At 43.0% G+C, this 15024-nt stretch overlaps 1 protein-coding gene across 1 annotated transcript in view; it reads right to left on the bottom strand.

The window, feature by feature from the left end:
- The window catches only part of LOC134662708 (protein shank), a 327584-nt gene continuing 312560 nt past the window's right edge, over window positions 1–15024 (bottom strand). Inside the window, exons 11-24 of the mRNA XM_063518979.1 lie at window positions 14372–14493; window positions 13893–13993; window positions 11794–11998; window positions 11337–11445; window positions 10630–10734; window positions 9492–9584; window positions 8613–8699; window positions 8101–8230; window positions 7783–7906; window positions 5831–5942; window positions 4917–5065; window positions 3325–3435; window positions 2423–2538; window positions 1–565 (exon numbers count right to left, since the gene is read on the bottom strand). Coding sequence (XP_063375049.1) covers window positions 1–565; window positions 2423–2538; window positions 3325–3435; window positions 4917–5065; window positions 5831–5942; window positions 7783–7906; window positions 8101–8230; window positions 8613–8699; window positions 9492–9584; window positions 10630–10734; window positions 11337–11445; window positions 11794–11998; window positions 13893–13993; window positions 14372–14493 — 2129 coding nt within the window. The remainder of the gene's footprint in view (window positions 566–2422; window positions 2539–3324; window positions 3436–4916; window positions 5066–5830; window positions 5943–7782; window positions 7907–8100; window positions 8231–8612; window positions 8700–9491; window positions 9585–10629; window positions 10735–11336; window positions 11446–11793; window positions 11999–13892; window positions 13994–14371; window positions 14494–15024) is intronic.

The raw sequence follows: 15024 nt of genomic DNA, 5'->3' as shown, positions 1-15024 counted from the left end.
CTACTGCGCGCGCTTGGGCACGGCGGCGACGACGCGCACTCGGTCGCTGAACTGCGGCGGCGGCGCGAGCACGGGCGCCGAGTCGGGCGCGCCGGCGGGCTCCTCGGGCGGCGGCGGCAGCTCGGCCAGCGACACGGCCGCGCGGCCCCGCCGGCCCGGCGCCTTCTCCGGGTCCACGCCCAGCCGCTCGGCCGCCGACTTGCCGCGCCCCACGGCCCCGCGCAGCAGCGCCGCCGTGGCGCGCTTGCGCGTCAGCGAGTTGTGCCGCTGCATGGCCGGCGGCGTCGCCAGGCTCTCCGAGGAGCTGTGCACCGGCTCCGTGCTGATGACGTCGTTGGACGACTTCACCTGGACCGAGCTGCAGAACGACACCTTGTCGCGTCGCGGCGGCTTCGCCTGCGCCTCCTGGTCGGACGACACGCCGGACGACGAGTTGTCGCCGTCGTCGCGCTCGGCCGACAGCTCGTCGCCGCACGACTTGGACGACTTCAGCCGCGTCCGGATCTTCTGGATCTCGTCCACCGAGAACGAGTGCTGCATCGAGCTGGAGCCTGAACTGCTGCCGCTGAAATAAAAGTGCCTATGAAATTCTCTTGTTTCTGGCTTCACTTTTGACCCTCTAGGACGTTTTGATTAAAATTAGATTTGATATGAAAAGAGACATATCTTTATGGCCCCCGTTAGGGCGCCGAATGTTTTTTTGATCTATGTGCAAAAGCACAGCGGTAAAAATACCGATACTCAAGACAATCGAATCACCTAGGTTTTCTCCACCCCATAAAGAACATGCGGCCCCGGTGCACAAATAAATCAGTTTTATTAAAATATTTACCTTTTTAGTACAGAAAATCCAAGTATAAATAAATGGGAACGGAACCAGTTGTAATTAGACGAGAAACCAAGCACAAGGCGGAAACAAAATGAAATATTTTTTCCTCTTTTCGGACGGGTTAGTGAAATCCTGTTGTATACTGGTGGATAAGTTTCGAACCTCGTATACCTACTCTGGCATTGGATCTAGTCTGAGAAGAGAGTCATCGAGAGCCACGAAGATAATCCAAATATAATTTAACTCAAGGCCATTAAAAGATTAACAAACAAGACAGGAAAAGTAGGACGTAGTAATGCCAAATATTCATTAGGAAATAGAGTTAAGTACAGTCAAGTGTAAAAATATGGGTCCACACAACTTACTCAATAATAATATGTCCCAGAGCTCTTTTTTCGCCGACATAAGAGCTACTTATGGGACATATTTTTGAGCAACTTGTGTGAAATTTTTTTAGACAATTGTACAGTACACACACAGCAAGTCTCAGTTTCACTTCTCGACAGACTGCAAGCCACACTATGCGGACTTATGTCATAGTGTCTTTTCCATAAAGTAGAAAATAGAACAGGAAATTTTGGACGACATAGACGAGTGGAAAATGGATGGTTCACTAACTGAAATATAAGAAGAAATTCCTATAAAAATGCGTAAACCGTGGTGATGTTGCGATATAATTTATATTTGTATGACTGTATTAGAACGACTACAGCGGGCGCAGCATGGTTCCATATTTATCGCCTGTCACTATGCCCATCACTTTCGCTCTTACATACATACTTGTTAGAACGTGACATGCATGGTGACAAGCGATAAAAATGCCACCGTGCTACCGCCGCAGGACAAATGATGAGAAACAATTTAGGTGATACAGGAACACAAAAGCATTTCCCCAAGAACACAAATAAAAATAAATCAAATATACCTTGTGAGATTTTGCTATTTGTATTCGAATACTATAGATATGAGTTTTCCCCATCAATTTCATAGATTGTACCGCATATTGATGTCCTGAAATTGTAAATGAGAAATATTGTTTTCTTTCTGAATGTTGAAAATGAAACTTAAGCAGCATTAGAAATACTATACTATACTATACTTTTACGCAAATCGGACATATACCTCACCCGCGTCTCCGCGTGTTAGCTAAAGACGCGGGTTCGATTCCCGCCTCGGCCACCGGTGGACTTGGTCACTTATATATGCATATAGTCTCGTAAGACCCACCTTACAAAGTTCCCTATTTTTAATTTGAACCTTGGTGTATAGTAGATTAGGGTGACTTTCGTTTGTTTTAGAAAACAATGAAACAAAAGAAATTGTACTTTAGTTACTAGCGACCCGCCCCGGCTTCGCACGGGTTAACAAATTATACATAAACCTTCCCCTTGAATCACTCTATCTACTAAAAAAACCGCATGAAAATCCGTTGCGTAGTTTTATAGATTTAAGCATACATACAGACAGACAGCGGGAAGCGACTTTGTTTTGATACTATGTAGTGATTAAAAGGTTCGAATTAGATTGAAACAGAGTATTCATTGTAATGCACATTGGGCCGTACGAGTATGTTATTCAACGACGTGTATCTACCTGGCGTTGCTGTTGGCGCTGGTTTCGGCGGGCGGCTCTTTGGGTTTCGGCGTCTCGTCGTCCGACTCCGACATGCTGTAGTCCGGCTCCGGGATCGGCGGCGCCGGCGTCGAGTTCTACAACACGCAATGTTGGAAATAAGACACACATCAAGGCAAGTATCTAAGTATAGACACAAAATAAATACACCACCGTACATGGTGTACGCCACACACACCACCATCAGTAGACCATGTCCTACCTACCATGTCATGACCTACAGATATGACACTTCGATTCAAGGACGAATCATGCTGTCCCTTTCTAATGTATGGCACTATCCTTTTCGGCTATTTAGGGTTGTCAAAATTCAAGACATTATCTTATCTGTGGTCGTGCATGCAAATGGATGTCAAGTTGTGTCAACCCTAAAATTTGCTCGGTGTAATGCTGAGCCGAGCGGAGCCGAGAATGCTGTCCCCCCCCCTGTTATAGCCCTAGAAATGCCACAAGATAGAAAGCAAGAGGGATTGAATATACAAGTAGCCAACATATTGACAGAGTTTATTTTACTGTGATAATTTTGACAAACGTTTGCGTTTGTGTATCAAAAAAGCACAAGACGAATATTTGGCATAAAAGTCAAGGAAGAACGATTTCTTTCAGTAAAATGATTGTAGTTTTTATGACATTTTGTAAAACACGTTTTTTTGTCAACGTATGTTTGGGTTGGGCCAACCTGTACCTGGATAACGTAAATAATGCAAAACGTTTGAAAATGGCTGAGAGCATAAAATCTACATATTTTAGACGTGTTATCGTTTGTTGTTACCCATACAAGGAGACCATTGATTTTGTTCGGCGGATGGTGAAACCGTAAATCAAAATCTAACCGAACCGAGATGAGAAATTGAATCGGGTACCTGTCGCACGACGCCGTGCGCGTTGAACGGCTGCGCGTAGTGCGCCGCCTCCTCGGCCGAGTGCGCGCGCGCCGGGCCCGCCCAAGACCGCAGCGACGCCGACTTGCGCACCTGCATACATTTAGTATACTTTAACCTCCTAAGGCCCAAGATCCTACCTATAGTACCTATTCAGTTCGATGTAATTTAAACCATGATCAATTGGAACAGAGTCACTTTTGCTTTGTTTCGTTCAATTTTCAAACAACGCAAAATTAAGTCTATTCCCTACAATTTAGGTTCAAAATTAGAAGGAACTTTTATCATACCAGGGGACGTCAGTCGGCGAGGCGGATGTCGTATCAAAAGTTCTGACAAATATAAACAGAAAGTAAACAGTGCGCTTTCGATCTTCAAAGTTCAAACATATCGGCAACCGTCTAAGTTAAGCGTTAAACAAAAGTATCTTTAAGATGTAAATCGAATAGTCGCTCGAGTAGCGGTAACCAGTACGAGGTCCATGTTAAACAAAAAGCTACGCTCGCTACTGAGGCTTTACATTAATTACTTATGGCGTTATTCATAAACGGCTGTTAACTTAATCAGTTGATGATCGTCGTTTGTCCCATCGTTTCGTTTCGTCGTTTGTCGTTATGTCATAGAGAGGGACAAACGACGATCATCAACTGATTAACTTAGCAGACGTTTGTGAATAAAGGGGTTAGTACCTACAGGTACAGTCCGAGCATAAAAATGGTGTAATGAGGGGCCGAGGAAGCGAGAGTGTGCCTTTCGGCCGGATATCGAGACGCAGGGGCAAACGGAGATTCATTGTCTTCGGTATTCTGCGCGTATACTTAATAGTACATTATTGTCGAGGTTTGGAAGTAGCTACTTGCAGGCTGAGGATTCGTTTTAAACGGACGACCTTGGGAGTCCGTTTAATTGAATCCGAAGCCAGCAAGTAGCCTTCCAGCCGAGTCATATATAGTGCTTTTCTCAAAAATGGTGCAAGAAATAGAAATATTTTATAGAACTTACAGAAGCAACGTTCTAATTTTCACAGAAAAAATACAACTATTAAAAAAAATTTGCTTGCCGCCTTTAAAAAAAAAAGAAGTGTATTTTTCTGCTGAAAATACGCCAACCTATTTGAGACACCTAAATAGTCGCGGTACCAACATTAAGCCTGTAACAGACTATCGCACCGCACCGCGACCTTGGAGCATCGCAAGTGAGAGCGAGAAAGAGATATCTGTTTTTCGCTCTCACTTATGGGTGCGACGCTCCAAGGTCGCGGTGCGGTGCGATAGTCTGTTATAGGCTTTATAATAATACGTGCTGATCATCTGTTTGGCTGTTTAAGATACCTATGCCTTCATTTGATATGGCCATTTAAAGTTTTAAAAAGTTTGGAACTCGTTAAATAAAGGAATTTGTATGTGACATTGCAGTTCCGAAATCGAGACTGCAATGTTTTTAACTTTTGAATTTTTTGAATGACCATAAACTACGCACTTCGCGACCTATTTTTTAACCAGCAACGTCGACTTTGCCGTCCATTTTTGAGAAAAGTTTGTTTTCGGTTTGACGCAATATTATAATGTACTGACCGTGGGTGGCGCGGCCTGGCGGTAGGCGACGGGCCCCAGGTCGCGCGGGGAGGCGTACAGCTTGGCGCTGTCGGTGGGCCGGAACGACGACGCCGGCGCGCCCGGCGGCGGCGGCGGCGGGTGCGCCGGCGGCGGGACCCGCCCGGGACCTGGCAACGGAAACACCCATTACATATACCTAAGTGTAAGGCCTGAGTCGACGCTCAAAGCGGAGCGTTCGGCGGAGCGTGCAGCGTGGCGTCGGGCTCACAAGTGATTTGAGCAGCGTGCACTAAGGCCGCTCCTATACGTTGGCATTTGTTTAACATGCACGCCGCACGCCCCGCCCCGCTGCACGCCCAACTTGAGCGTCCACTCAGGCCTTACACTAATGAATAAATATTATTTTGAAGTTAACGAGTAACGTTTCAACTGTCTGTAGCGATTTCAAGGATAGGTAGTCTAAACGAGTCCACTATAATTACTAGCATCCATTGGCAGACTTTGAAGGCTATCTGAATTATCCGAATTATCCCGCGCAGTAATACCTAAGCATGAACGAGATGCTCTGCAACTAAACTATCTAATATCAAATCAATATAAGTATAATAAAGATGGGTTTTAAAGTCAATAAAAAAATGGATTTTTAAAGTTATAATATCTGGGTGACCGAGCTTCGCTCGGAAAACATATAAAAACTCGAAAATGCGCGTTTTCCCAGAGATAAGACCTAGCTAGATCGATTTTTCGCCCCCAAAAACCCCCATATAGTAAATTTCATCGAAATCGTTAGAGCCATTTCCGAGATCCCCGAAATATATATATATATAATATAAACAAGAATTGCTCGTTTAAAGGTATAAGATAAGGATTACGATAAACGTAAGAACTTGTAAATCTTAACCTTAATGTAACTATACTAAAGTATGCCGTACCATGCACGTCTTCGCTGGAGCGGGTACGCAGCGGTTGCGCGGTGTGCTCCGCCGCGAGGTCGGGCGTAGAGTGGAAATCGCGCCGCAGCGATCCCTGCGATTTGCTGGGCAACTGAAATGGAAATCAGCATTCTGAATAGTTACTCTAGCCTCCTAAGGCCAAAAGTCCGACCTACCTATAGTACCTATTCAGTTCGATGTTATTTAAACCATGTTCAATTGGAATAGAGTCGCTTTTGCTTTGTTTCGTTCAATTTTCAAACAACACAAAATCAACTCCTCCTCCTACAGTTTAGGTTCAAATTTCGGTGGCAAATTTTGGAGGTATCGTCTTGGGTCGTCCCATTCGCTTTTCGTCAAGTTCTTAAATTACGAGGGGCGTTCAAAATATTCTCGGTATTGATATCTTACGACCTCTTCTAAAATTTCTTTCGTTACTGGCCGCTAAGGTTTATTCATTGACATTAAAAAAAAGTATAATTCGAACCGAGATAGTCTTTTGTTTTTCTGCAATTGCTGAACAAACATGAACATCCTGTGCGAATTGACAATGTTAACTAAATTAGAACATCGATGCGTGATAAAATTCTTGACAAAACAGGGTAAAAATCAAAAAACCATAAAAGAGGAAATGGATTGTGTTTACCGTGAGTCTGCTCCTTCTTTATCTACCATTCAAAAGTGGTCAAGCGAGTTTAAACGCGGAAGGGAGAGTATTGAAGATAACCCTAGACCTGGCCGGCCTGTAGTAGCTACTTCACAAGAAAATATTGATAAAGTGGAAAAACTTATATTGGAAGATGGTCGAGTGAAGGTAAAATCTATAGCACAAGTAACCAATCTCTCTATTGGTACCGTACATGATATTATACATGACCATCTTAATATGTCAAAAGTAAGTGCAAGATGGGTTCCGCGAATGCTGACTCGGCTTCAAAAAGACATGCGTGTAGCTTGTTGTTCCGATTTTATTGACCTGTGCGGTGAAAATCCTGATGAGGTGCTGCAAAGAATAGTTACTGGAGATGAAACCTGGGTTCATCATTATGACCCAGAAGAGTAAACAAGAGTCCATGCAGTGGCACATTAAGGGTTCAGCTCATCCCAAGAAGTTGAAGGTCATCCCTTCAGCTGGCAAGGTCATGGCCACGATATTTTGGGATTGTGAAGGAGTATTACTAATCGATTATAAAGAAAAAGGTGTAAATATCACAGGACAGTACTACGCTAACATTCTACGTCAATTAAAGGATGTAATTAAAGAAAAGAGGCGAGGAAAGTTAACCAAAGGTATTCTGCTTCTGCATGACAACGCCCCCGTCCATACTGCTCATATTGCCAAGGCAGCTATTGTTGAACGTGGGTTTAAAACTGTTACTCACCCACCGTATAGTCCGGACTTAGCCCCCAGCGACTTCTTTTTGCTCCCCAATCTTAAAAAGGATCTGCGTGGAAATAAATTTTCTGACGATGAAGCATTGAAGGCGGCAGTGGAGGAGCATTTTTACACGAAAGATAAAAAATATTTTTACGAGGGATTAAAAAAAATAATTGATCGATCTTTTAAGTGCATGAACATAGGGGGGGAGTATATTGAAAAATAAAAATATCAAACTTTTCGTACTTGTTTGTTTTCATTCTCATACCGAGAATATTTTGAATACCCCTCGTAGTCCTATTCTGCTTTCGTCACCCATTCTACATTCGTCACAATCGGCGTGACGAAAGCAGAAATAGGAATAATTTAAGAACTTGACGAAAAACGAATGGGACGACCCAAGACGATACCATTTTGGAAGTTTCGCTTGTATGGCTTGGCCTTAGGAGGCTAGTAATTTGTTATGTCGGACCTTACTCAGTCGGGTGAATATATAAGTCATACTGAATATTTTTAACTATGGGGCCTACCCCAAAAAAGCTTTGCTTTTCAATCATAATAGACAGCGTATTACCTTCCCGCGACGCTTCATTTCGGCCACGGAGGCGTAGACGCGAGTCGGCCGCGCCGGCGAGTACGGCGGCGACGCCGAGCCGCCCTGGAACGCCGACCGCGTCATCATTGCGTTGTTGCCGCCGCTGCGGACAAAAATAATGGTCAACACATTAAAACAATATTTTTTTCCATTAAAGTCCAGAATTCGAAAGACTAACTGACAGTTGCGCAGAACTGCAGTTCATCTGATTATCGTGTTAAAAGCCAATTTTGTGCGAAAACCTGACTCCCTCAAAGGTCGCGGAAAGGGGGTGGATATTCCCAAGTATCAACTCACGTGGTGTCAGCATCAGCTTGTCTCTGGAACAACTCTTCTAGCTCTGCGGCCGTGATGCGGCCGGACGCCGGACGCTGCCGGATGGAAGCCGTGCGCGGCGCCACTGGCGTGCCGGATTGCGGTGTGCCATCTGGAAAGTAATATTGAGGTTTTAAAGAGGGCAAAATTATCTTTCCATCGCAATCTTACACGTAGGTAGGTAATACTTATTAGTACATACAAATTAGAACTCAAAATATAGGTATATTTATTTTAACCATAACCTTACCAAAATTCTTAAATATTCGAATAAGCAACTTTACAAATTTATCCAGCAACAAACTATCAAGAACTAAAAAGACTCCGAAATGCCAATGCCCCTTGCTGACAGTAAGTATATATAACAGCTAAATTTGTGGCCGCGCTCGCACGTACGGTAAGATAGTTTTATTCACAAGACCCTGCGTCGAATGTCTTTAGATTATTATGGTCTAACAATGTACTGAACACTATTTGCAGTAGGTAAAACTCACTGTTACTGTGTTGCACCGACTCCGCCGACGAGGACTTGCCGGCCACGCTGAGCGGCTCGCAGTTCTCTTCCTTCTCGCCACCATTTTCTGCAAGGTCATATAATTACATTAGTTTGTTTTGGTTGCATTGTGTTTCCAAGCGTCAAAAGTAGCGGATCAGACTACGCGTCAAAAGTATCTACCATTCTTTATTAACAACTTAACATAAATAATATATGTATATGTAGTAAAAGAGAAACAAAGATTGAGAAGAGAGAAGATGGTTACAGTTACTCGTATAGTGTGACAGTCATTTTTCAACGCGATGTTTCATTCTCTACTGTTGATGCTGACTGAACCTGTTACGTGTAATAAGTAGGTAGGTTAGATTTGTTAGCAGTAGGTAAGGTTTTGGAACTATTACTATCTACTTCTATGTAACTGTACATAGTGGAATCAGCAATCGTCAATCTTGTAGTTCGTTGTACTTGAAAGCGGGCGGAAAAAAGAACCTTAATATCAAAATCCCGCCGTTACAACATGACATGTTCTCGTGTCCTCAATTCCAGTTAACCGGAGGGCCTAATAGCATATATCAATGATCGAAAATCGTTATAATTAATATTTTTGGATGTTGGCGGGAGGTCCTCCGGTGCCGATACGTATGGCGCAGCATGCAGATAGTGAAAAGGCCTGAGTGGACGCTCGAAGCGGAGCGTCCGGCGGGGCGTGCAGCGTGGCGTCGGGCTCACAAGTGATTTGAGCGGCGTGCACTAAGGCCGCTCCTATACGTTTGCATTTGTTTAACATGCACGCCGCACGCCCCGCCCCGCTGCGCGCCCAACTCGAGCGTCCACTCAGGCTTTACACTAAAGTACTACAGTGGTATGGTATAGTTACCGAGGCCGGCCACCATGGACTTGGCGCGCGCGCGGCCCACGCTCAGCGTGGTGCGCGGGTCGCGCCGCGGCGGCGCCGGCGCGGGGCTGCGCCCTGCAACCACCAACACCAGTTACATACAAACAATACTAATCTTGTCCTCCTCAATCATGTGAGAAGATTTAGTTTGTGCATATTTCTATACCTAAATATATAGAGCAATATACAGAGTGCTTCCTGTAACAGGAGCAATAAATTAAACTGTAGGCTGTACTCCTCAAACTGACCAACATTTGTTCAGCAACTTTTGAAAATAACTCGTGTTTTGATTTTTATTACACTTTTAAGTTTATTCTAAGACGCAATATATTGCAAATTTTGTTATGTTTAAAGCGTGACAAGCAACGTCAAACACACTGATGTCAGCGTACATTGAAGGCAATATTTATTTTGTATGAAAAAGAGGAAGTCTAAAGAATTCATAATTTTTAAAAGTTGCTGAACAAATGTTGATCAGTTTGAGGAGTACAGCCTTTGGTTTAATTTATTGCTCCTGTTACAGGAAGCACCCTGTATAAAGTAAGAATCCGCGGTGTCACTTTCAGTAGCTATCTACGGATCTAACGATGTAATCAGTAATAGATTCATTCTAGATTTCAATGTAAGGCAAAATTACGCACGGTGGGACAAGGTGGGGCAGTTGCCCCACCCTGCTGTCTGACCCGAAGTTAAGAATTTTTAAAAGTTGGACCAAGATTTATAAGTTTATTTACTTCTGCCCCACCCCTTAACAAATTCTGGGTAAATCTGGGTACGCCCATGTGCAATAATAGAGGATTTTGGGAGCTACCGATTTGATTCCCAAAGTACATTTTTATACAGTTCTTGGCCTTCAAAAAGTATTCTCTAAAAATCTATATTATAGAAAAATATTTATATTTTTAACGATTTATAAATCATCGGTTCTGTGTTGTTAAATGTGGTTGAAAATTCATAAGGATGGGTTGAAAAGACTAATGATGTTATCCATAAACGCGTTTATACTGGCCTGAATTGGCCATAAATCGTATGTCTTTGTCATTTTGACTTATGTATGTGTAGGAAAGGGATAAAACATAATTTAACTAACGGACGGTGTTCGATGTGTCTGTGTACATACCTCCGGCACCTTTCCTGGGCAGCGTGGCGGCGTACGGGCGACCGGAGCTCGACAGCTGGTTTTGTGACTTACTCGTCGGCACTGTGCATGTATTGAGTTCGTTGCCTGCAATATCAAAAAATGCTATAGTTATTGGTCATTGGCCACTACATATTAATTGGCCACTCTTAACAATAAGGCTTCAACTGGCTAGTTTCATTCTGATTTGTTAGGAGTGGCCAATTACTATTTATTTATTACTCAAAGAGTAGTGGCCAATTACTATGCAGTGGCCAATTACTATATAGTGGCCAATCACTATGTAGTGGCCAATAAAAAATAAATAAAAAAAAGTCATTTATTGTCGCAAAACACAGTAACTATATAAAACAAACAAGGAAAAGGAAAAAAGACACAATAAGCACATAAGTCCAATAGGGTTGTTGACTGTATAGGTAAATATATATATATATATATATATATGTTTAATTAAAACTAAATGTAGAAGGAGAAGTTAATTTGAACGTGACGTCGTGTGTGCGTTTCAATTACTATGTAGTGGCCAATTGTAAAGCTTGTAACTTGTAATACAAGTGGAAGTCTCTTTCTAACAAAAGCTGTCAAAAAGGGACATCCGCTTGTATTACAAGTTACAAGCTTTTGAGAAAAGGGCCCCTGGACGCACATTCTGTTTCCTTTACAAGTGGTTTGTGACAGTAGGTACTAACCGTTAGTAGAATGCAACGACGCGACGGTCATAGACACCAGCGCCCCCGAGCCGCGGATCAGCTCCACCACATGTTCGTGCGACGCCGCTGACACGTCTTCACCGTTTATCTGAAAACCCAATCGAACATTTTAGAATAGTTAATTCGTTCGAAGAGGTCTTCCATGAACTGTTTATTGTCTCTATCACAACTGTAACACCACAACTACCAAGACTGTTAATAATTGTATGTACAACAACAACAGGAAAGGGGCGAGGAATTCTCTACCAATTCTCTTTGCGAGTGACCTAGTATCGCCCAGAAACAGGACATCTATCTAAAGAGTCTGAAGTAATCGGTAGTCGTTGATTTAATGAACAAGTTAATTTAACTGTTAATCGGTCGTTCGTTTCACGGGAAATTGAACCGTTTCTTTAAAGCAATTCCTTTAGTATGAGACTAGACGTAGAATACTCACCGCGACCAGAAAGTCTCCCTTCTTAAGGCCCGCTCGGTCCGCCACGCCGCCCGCGTCCACGTCGTCCAAGTACTGCAGCCCCGGGCAGCGCTCCGAGGGCCGTAGCTCCATGAGCGGCGAGGACGCCTTGGCCCCGCGCAGCACGAAGCCGAAGCCCCGCCGAGCGCGGTGCAGCACCACTGTGCGCGTCTCCACGTTGCCGTAACTGGAATTCAATGGTTGCATTCATTAATTTATCTTTTGCGGTGTATATTCCGAGGGATCGTCCAGCGATCTCTAAGGGCTACTTGCACCATTCACTAACCCGGGGTTAACCGGTTGAGCCTGGAGTTACCATGGTTACCAGTACAATTTGACACTTGGTTAACGGTTTAAACGTTTAACCCGGGGTAAGTGGGATGGTGCAAGTGGCGCTAAGGGATTCATCTTCCTCGCGTTGTGCCGGCATTTTGCCACTGGTAATGGTAGCCTAGGGTCCGCTTGGCAAATAATCCCAGGAATTGGCATCGGCACTAGTTCTTACGAAAGCGACTGCCATCTGACCTTCAAACTCAGAGGGGAAACTAGGTCTTATTGAGATTAGCGACCTCAAAGGGATTGTCGAGCATGTAAGTTTGACACTAAATAGGTCCAAGCTCTGAGAGCGACCGAGGAAGGGCTTTGGCCGAAGAGTGTCCAGTTTTGGCGATCCGCGGTCGGCTCCCTGACAACGCGGCATTGCGTCGCAGTCGTAATGTGTTCAAGTTGTAGATAAGTTAAAGTAATAATGTATAATATTGTATACGACCCTTACTTGCGTGCTAATAAATAATTTGATTAGGTACATACCAATTTACCAATATGTTAATATTAACCAGAGACACCATGTCCAGCATAATCTCCTGAGAGTCCTGAGCTCCAGGAGCAATTGTTTTTGAATTTGTAATCATCTATTATTCCAAATATAATCTCGGTCATGTACGCAGAGGCTCACGAGGGCAGCACTGAACCGCTTGTGTCAGAAAACCTACTCAAATGAGATCACTAATTGTGTCAAAGACAATAGTGCAGTATTTTCTATATTGTTTGTTTGATGTTGTTTTAGCTATTGATAACAGTATTGTGTTTACATAAATTTGCGCTGTATATATATTCCCATCGGTCGGTAGGTAAGGTAAACGTACTAGTGCTCGACGCGGTACCAGTACATGTCATCTTGAAACTTAAGTCATTGTCAATAGAGGTGACAGCAGAGTGTCATCTATTAGGCATTAGCATGTCCGGCACTAGTACGTTTACCTTACATTACTTTTTTTTAGACACGCAACCGCTTATTCTTCGTTTTATAAAATAACTAGCGTACCGCCCCTGCTTCGCACGGATTAACAAATTATACACAAACCTTCCTCAAGAATCATTCTATCGATAGGTGAAAACCGCATGAAAATCCGTTCAGTAGGTTTTGAGTTTATCACGAACATACAAACACAAACAGACAGACGCGGCGGAATAGTTTGTTTTATAAGGTGTAGTGACAATGGCCATGCAGGCGCTATAACGACTAGTAAAACTCATAACAGTTATGGTAAATCTCCCGCACCCCTATGAGGGCCCTATCGGCCAGTCAAGACGGTTCCCCGAAGGCGGGCCCTAATGGAATGCGTTATTTGTTTGACATAATGATTGAAAGTCATAATGTAATGATTGTCAGATTATCTTCTGAGTTTGAGTTCTGAAACCTTTAACTTTTCAGGAATTTCCTAAGGTAATCCTATCTTATAGAAAAGTTATACGCGTTTCTGAGAAAAACCAAATTATGACTAACGAAAATGCGGACAAACAATACATTATGACATTTATGACTTAAACCTTTATGGGAAACAATAGACACCCGTTATGAAATTCTCCCGTAGGTACTCCGCATGCGGGCCCTATCAACCAATGAAACTGAGCCTCTTATAGATTTACAATAACAATATGTATGTAGTTCTTAGTTTTAGATATTATCATATGTGGGAAAATAAATCAGTGTTTGACCAAGCATTTTGTCTTTTACTACACGGCGACAGCGGTGGCATAGTTAACAGTGCCAGAGTACGGAAAACACGGTGGACACTTACGTTTTCTTTATCCTGGGCGCGGTGGCGCTGTACGTCTTGCTGAGGGGCATCTCCCGCCGCCCGTTCACTCGTGAGTGGTGGATGGGACCCGCTGGTAATGCCTGAAATTAGAATTATCACTCATTAAAAATAAATATAAGGTGACTGCTATAGTTATTGGCCACTACATAGTAATCGGCCACTCTTAACAATAAGACTTCTTTTGACTTGTTTCTTTCAGATTTGGTAGGAAAGGCCAATTACTATGAAGTGGCCAATTACTATGAAGTGGCCAATAATTATAGCAGTCACTATATTACGCATATTTTTTTCACACTTTTTTTTTATTAAAGATAAAAATGCATCGAGCGTACAAGGAATTTAAGTATGGTTCACTGATGCCACTCTTGTAAGTTTACGTTGTTTAACACGGGCGCCGCGCCGGTCGCGTAAATTCAGTTTGCACCCCTATAATGACAATGAACTCGTATTATAAATACCTGGTGCACGTTCTTGTTCTGCCGCAACCGCACTTCTTGTACGCAGTGGGCGGGGAACAGCCCCGTGGCGCCGGTTGCGCGTACGCAGCCCTCGAGGAACCCGTCGTCGGTTGCGCCGGTCACTGTCACACAATCGTTATTATTGTCATTAGGAGTGTCAGTCTGTAATAAACGGTCACATAATATACGCGGCAGCAAAGTTCAATGAAAAGGATCGCAATGGGGTTGGTCGGTCGAAGTATTTTAAAGAAGTATTTTATTTGTTTATTTGATTATCTACAGAATTTGGAACCTATTTAGATTTCTATTTTTGTGTCGGTGAAGTCGACAAGGCATATATAATTCTTATTCTTACCACGTATATTACAAGCCTTAATTACTTAGTTAATTTATTTTATATCCTGATCATACAAATAAATATACATACCTATATTCAATGATAGATTAAGACAAACGATTATTTTGAGGCCTGTAATATGCGTTTATGAATAACGGGGGTGAACATTTAACTTGGCTTTCATTTTCAGATTTGTTTTGTTGGCATAAATAAATACTAAAACCGTTTGTTTTTCTTATTTATTACCTACATGGACAAAATGTGTCGAGTCTACGCTAGCGTCATGTATAGTTTCGTCGTTGTATTATTAATTTGA

The sequence above is a fragment of the Cydia amplana genome, chromosome 3, assembly GCF_948474715.1.
Source record: "Cydia amplana chromosome 3, ilCydAmpl1.1, whole genome shotgun sequence".
In the NCBI taxonomy this organism is placed as follows: domain Eukaryota; kingdom Metazoa; phylum Arthropoda; class Insecta; order Lepidoptera; family Tortricidae; genus Cydia; species Cydia amplana.
The sequence above is the reverse complement of the archived record's forward strand: the minus strand, read 5'-3'. Positions and strand labels throughout refer to the sequence as shown.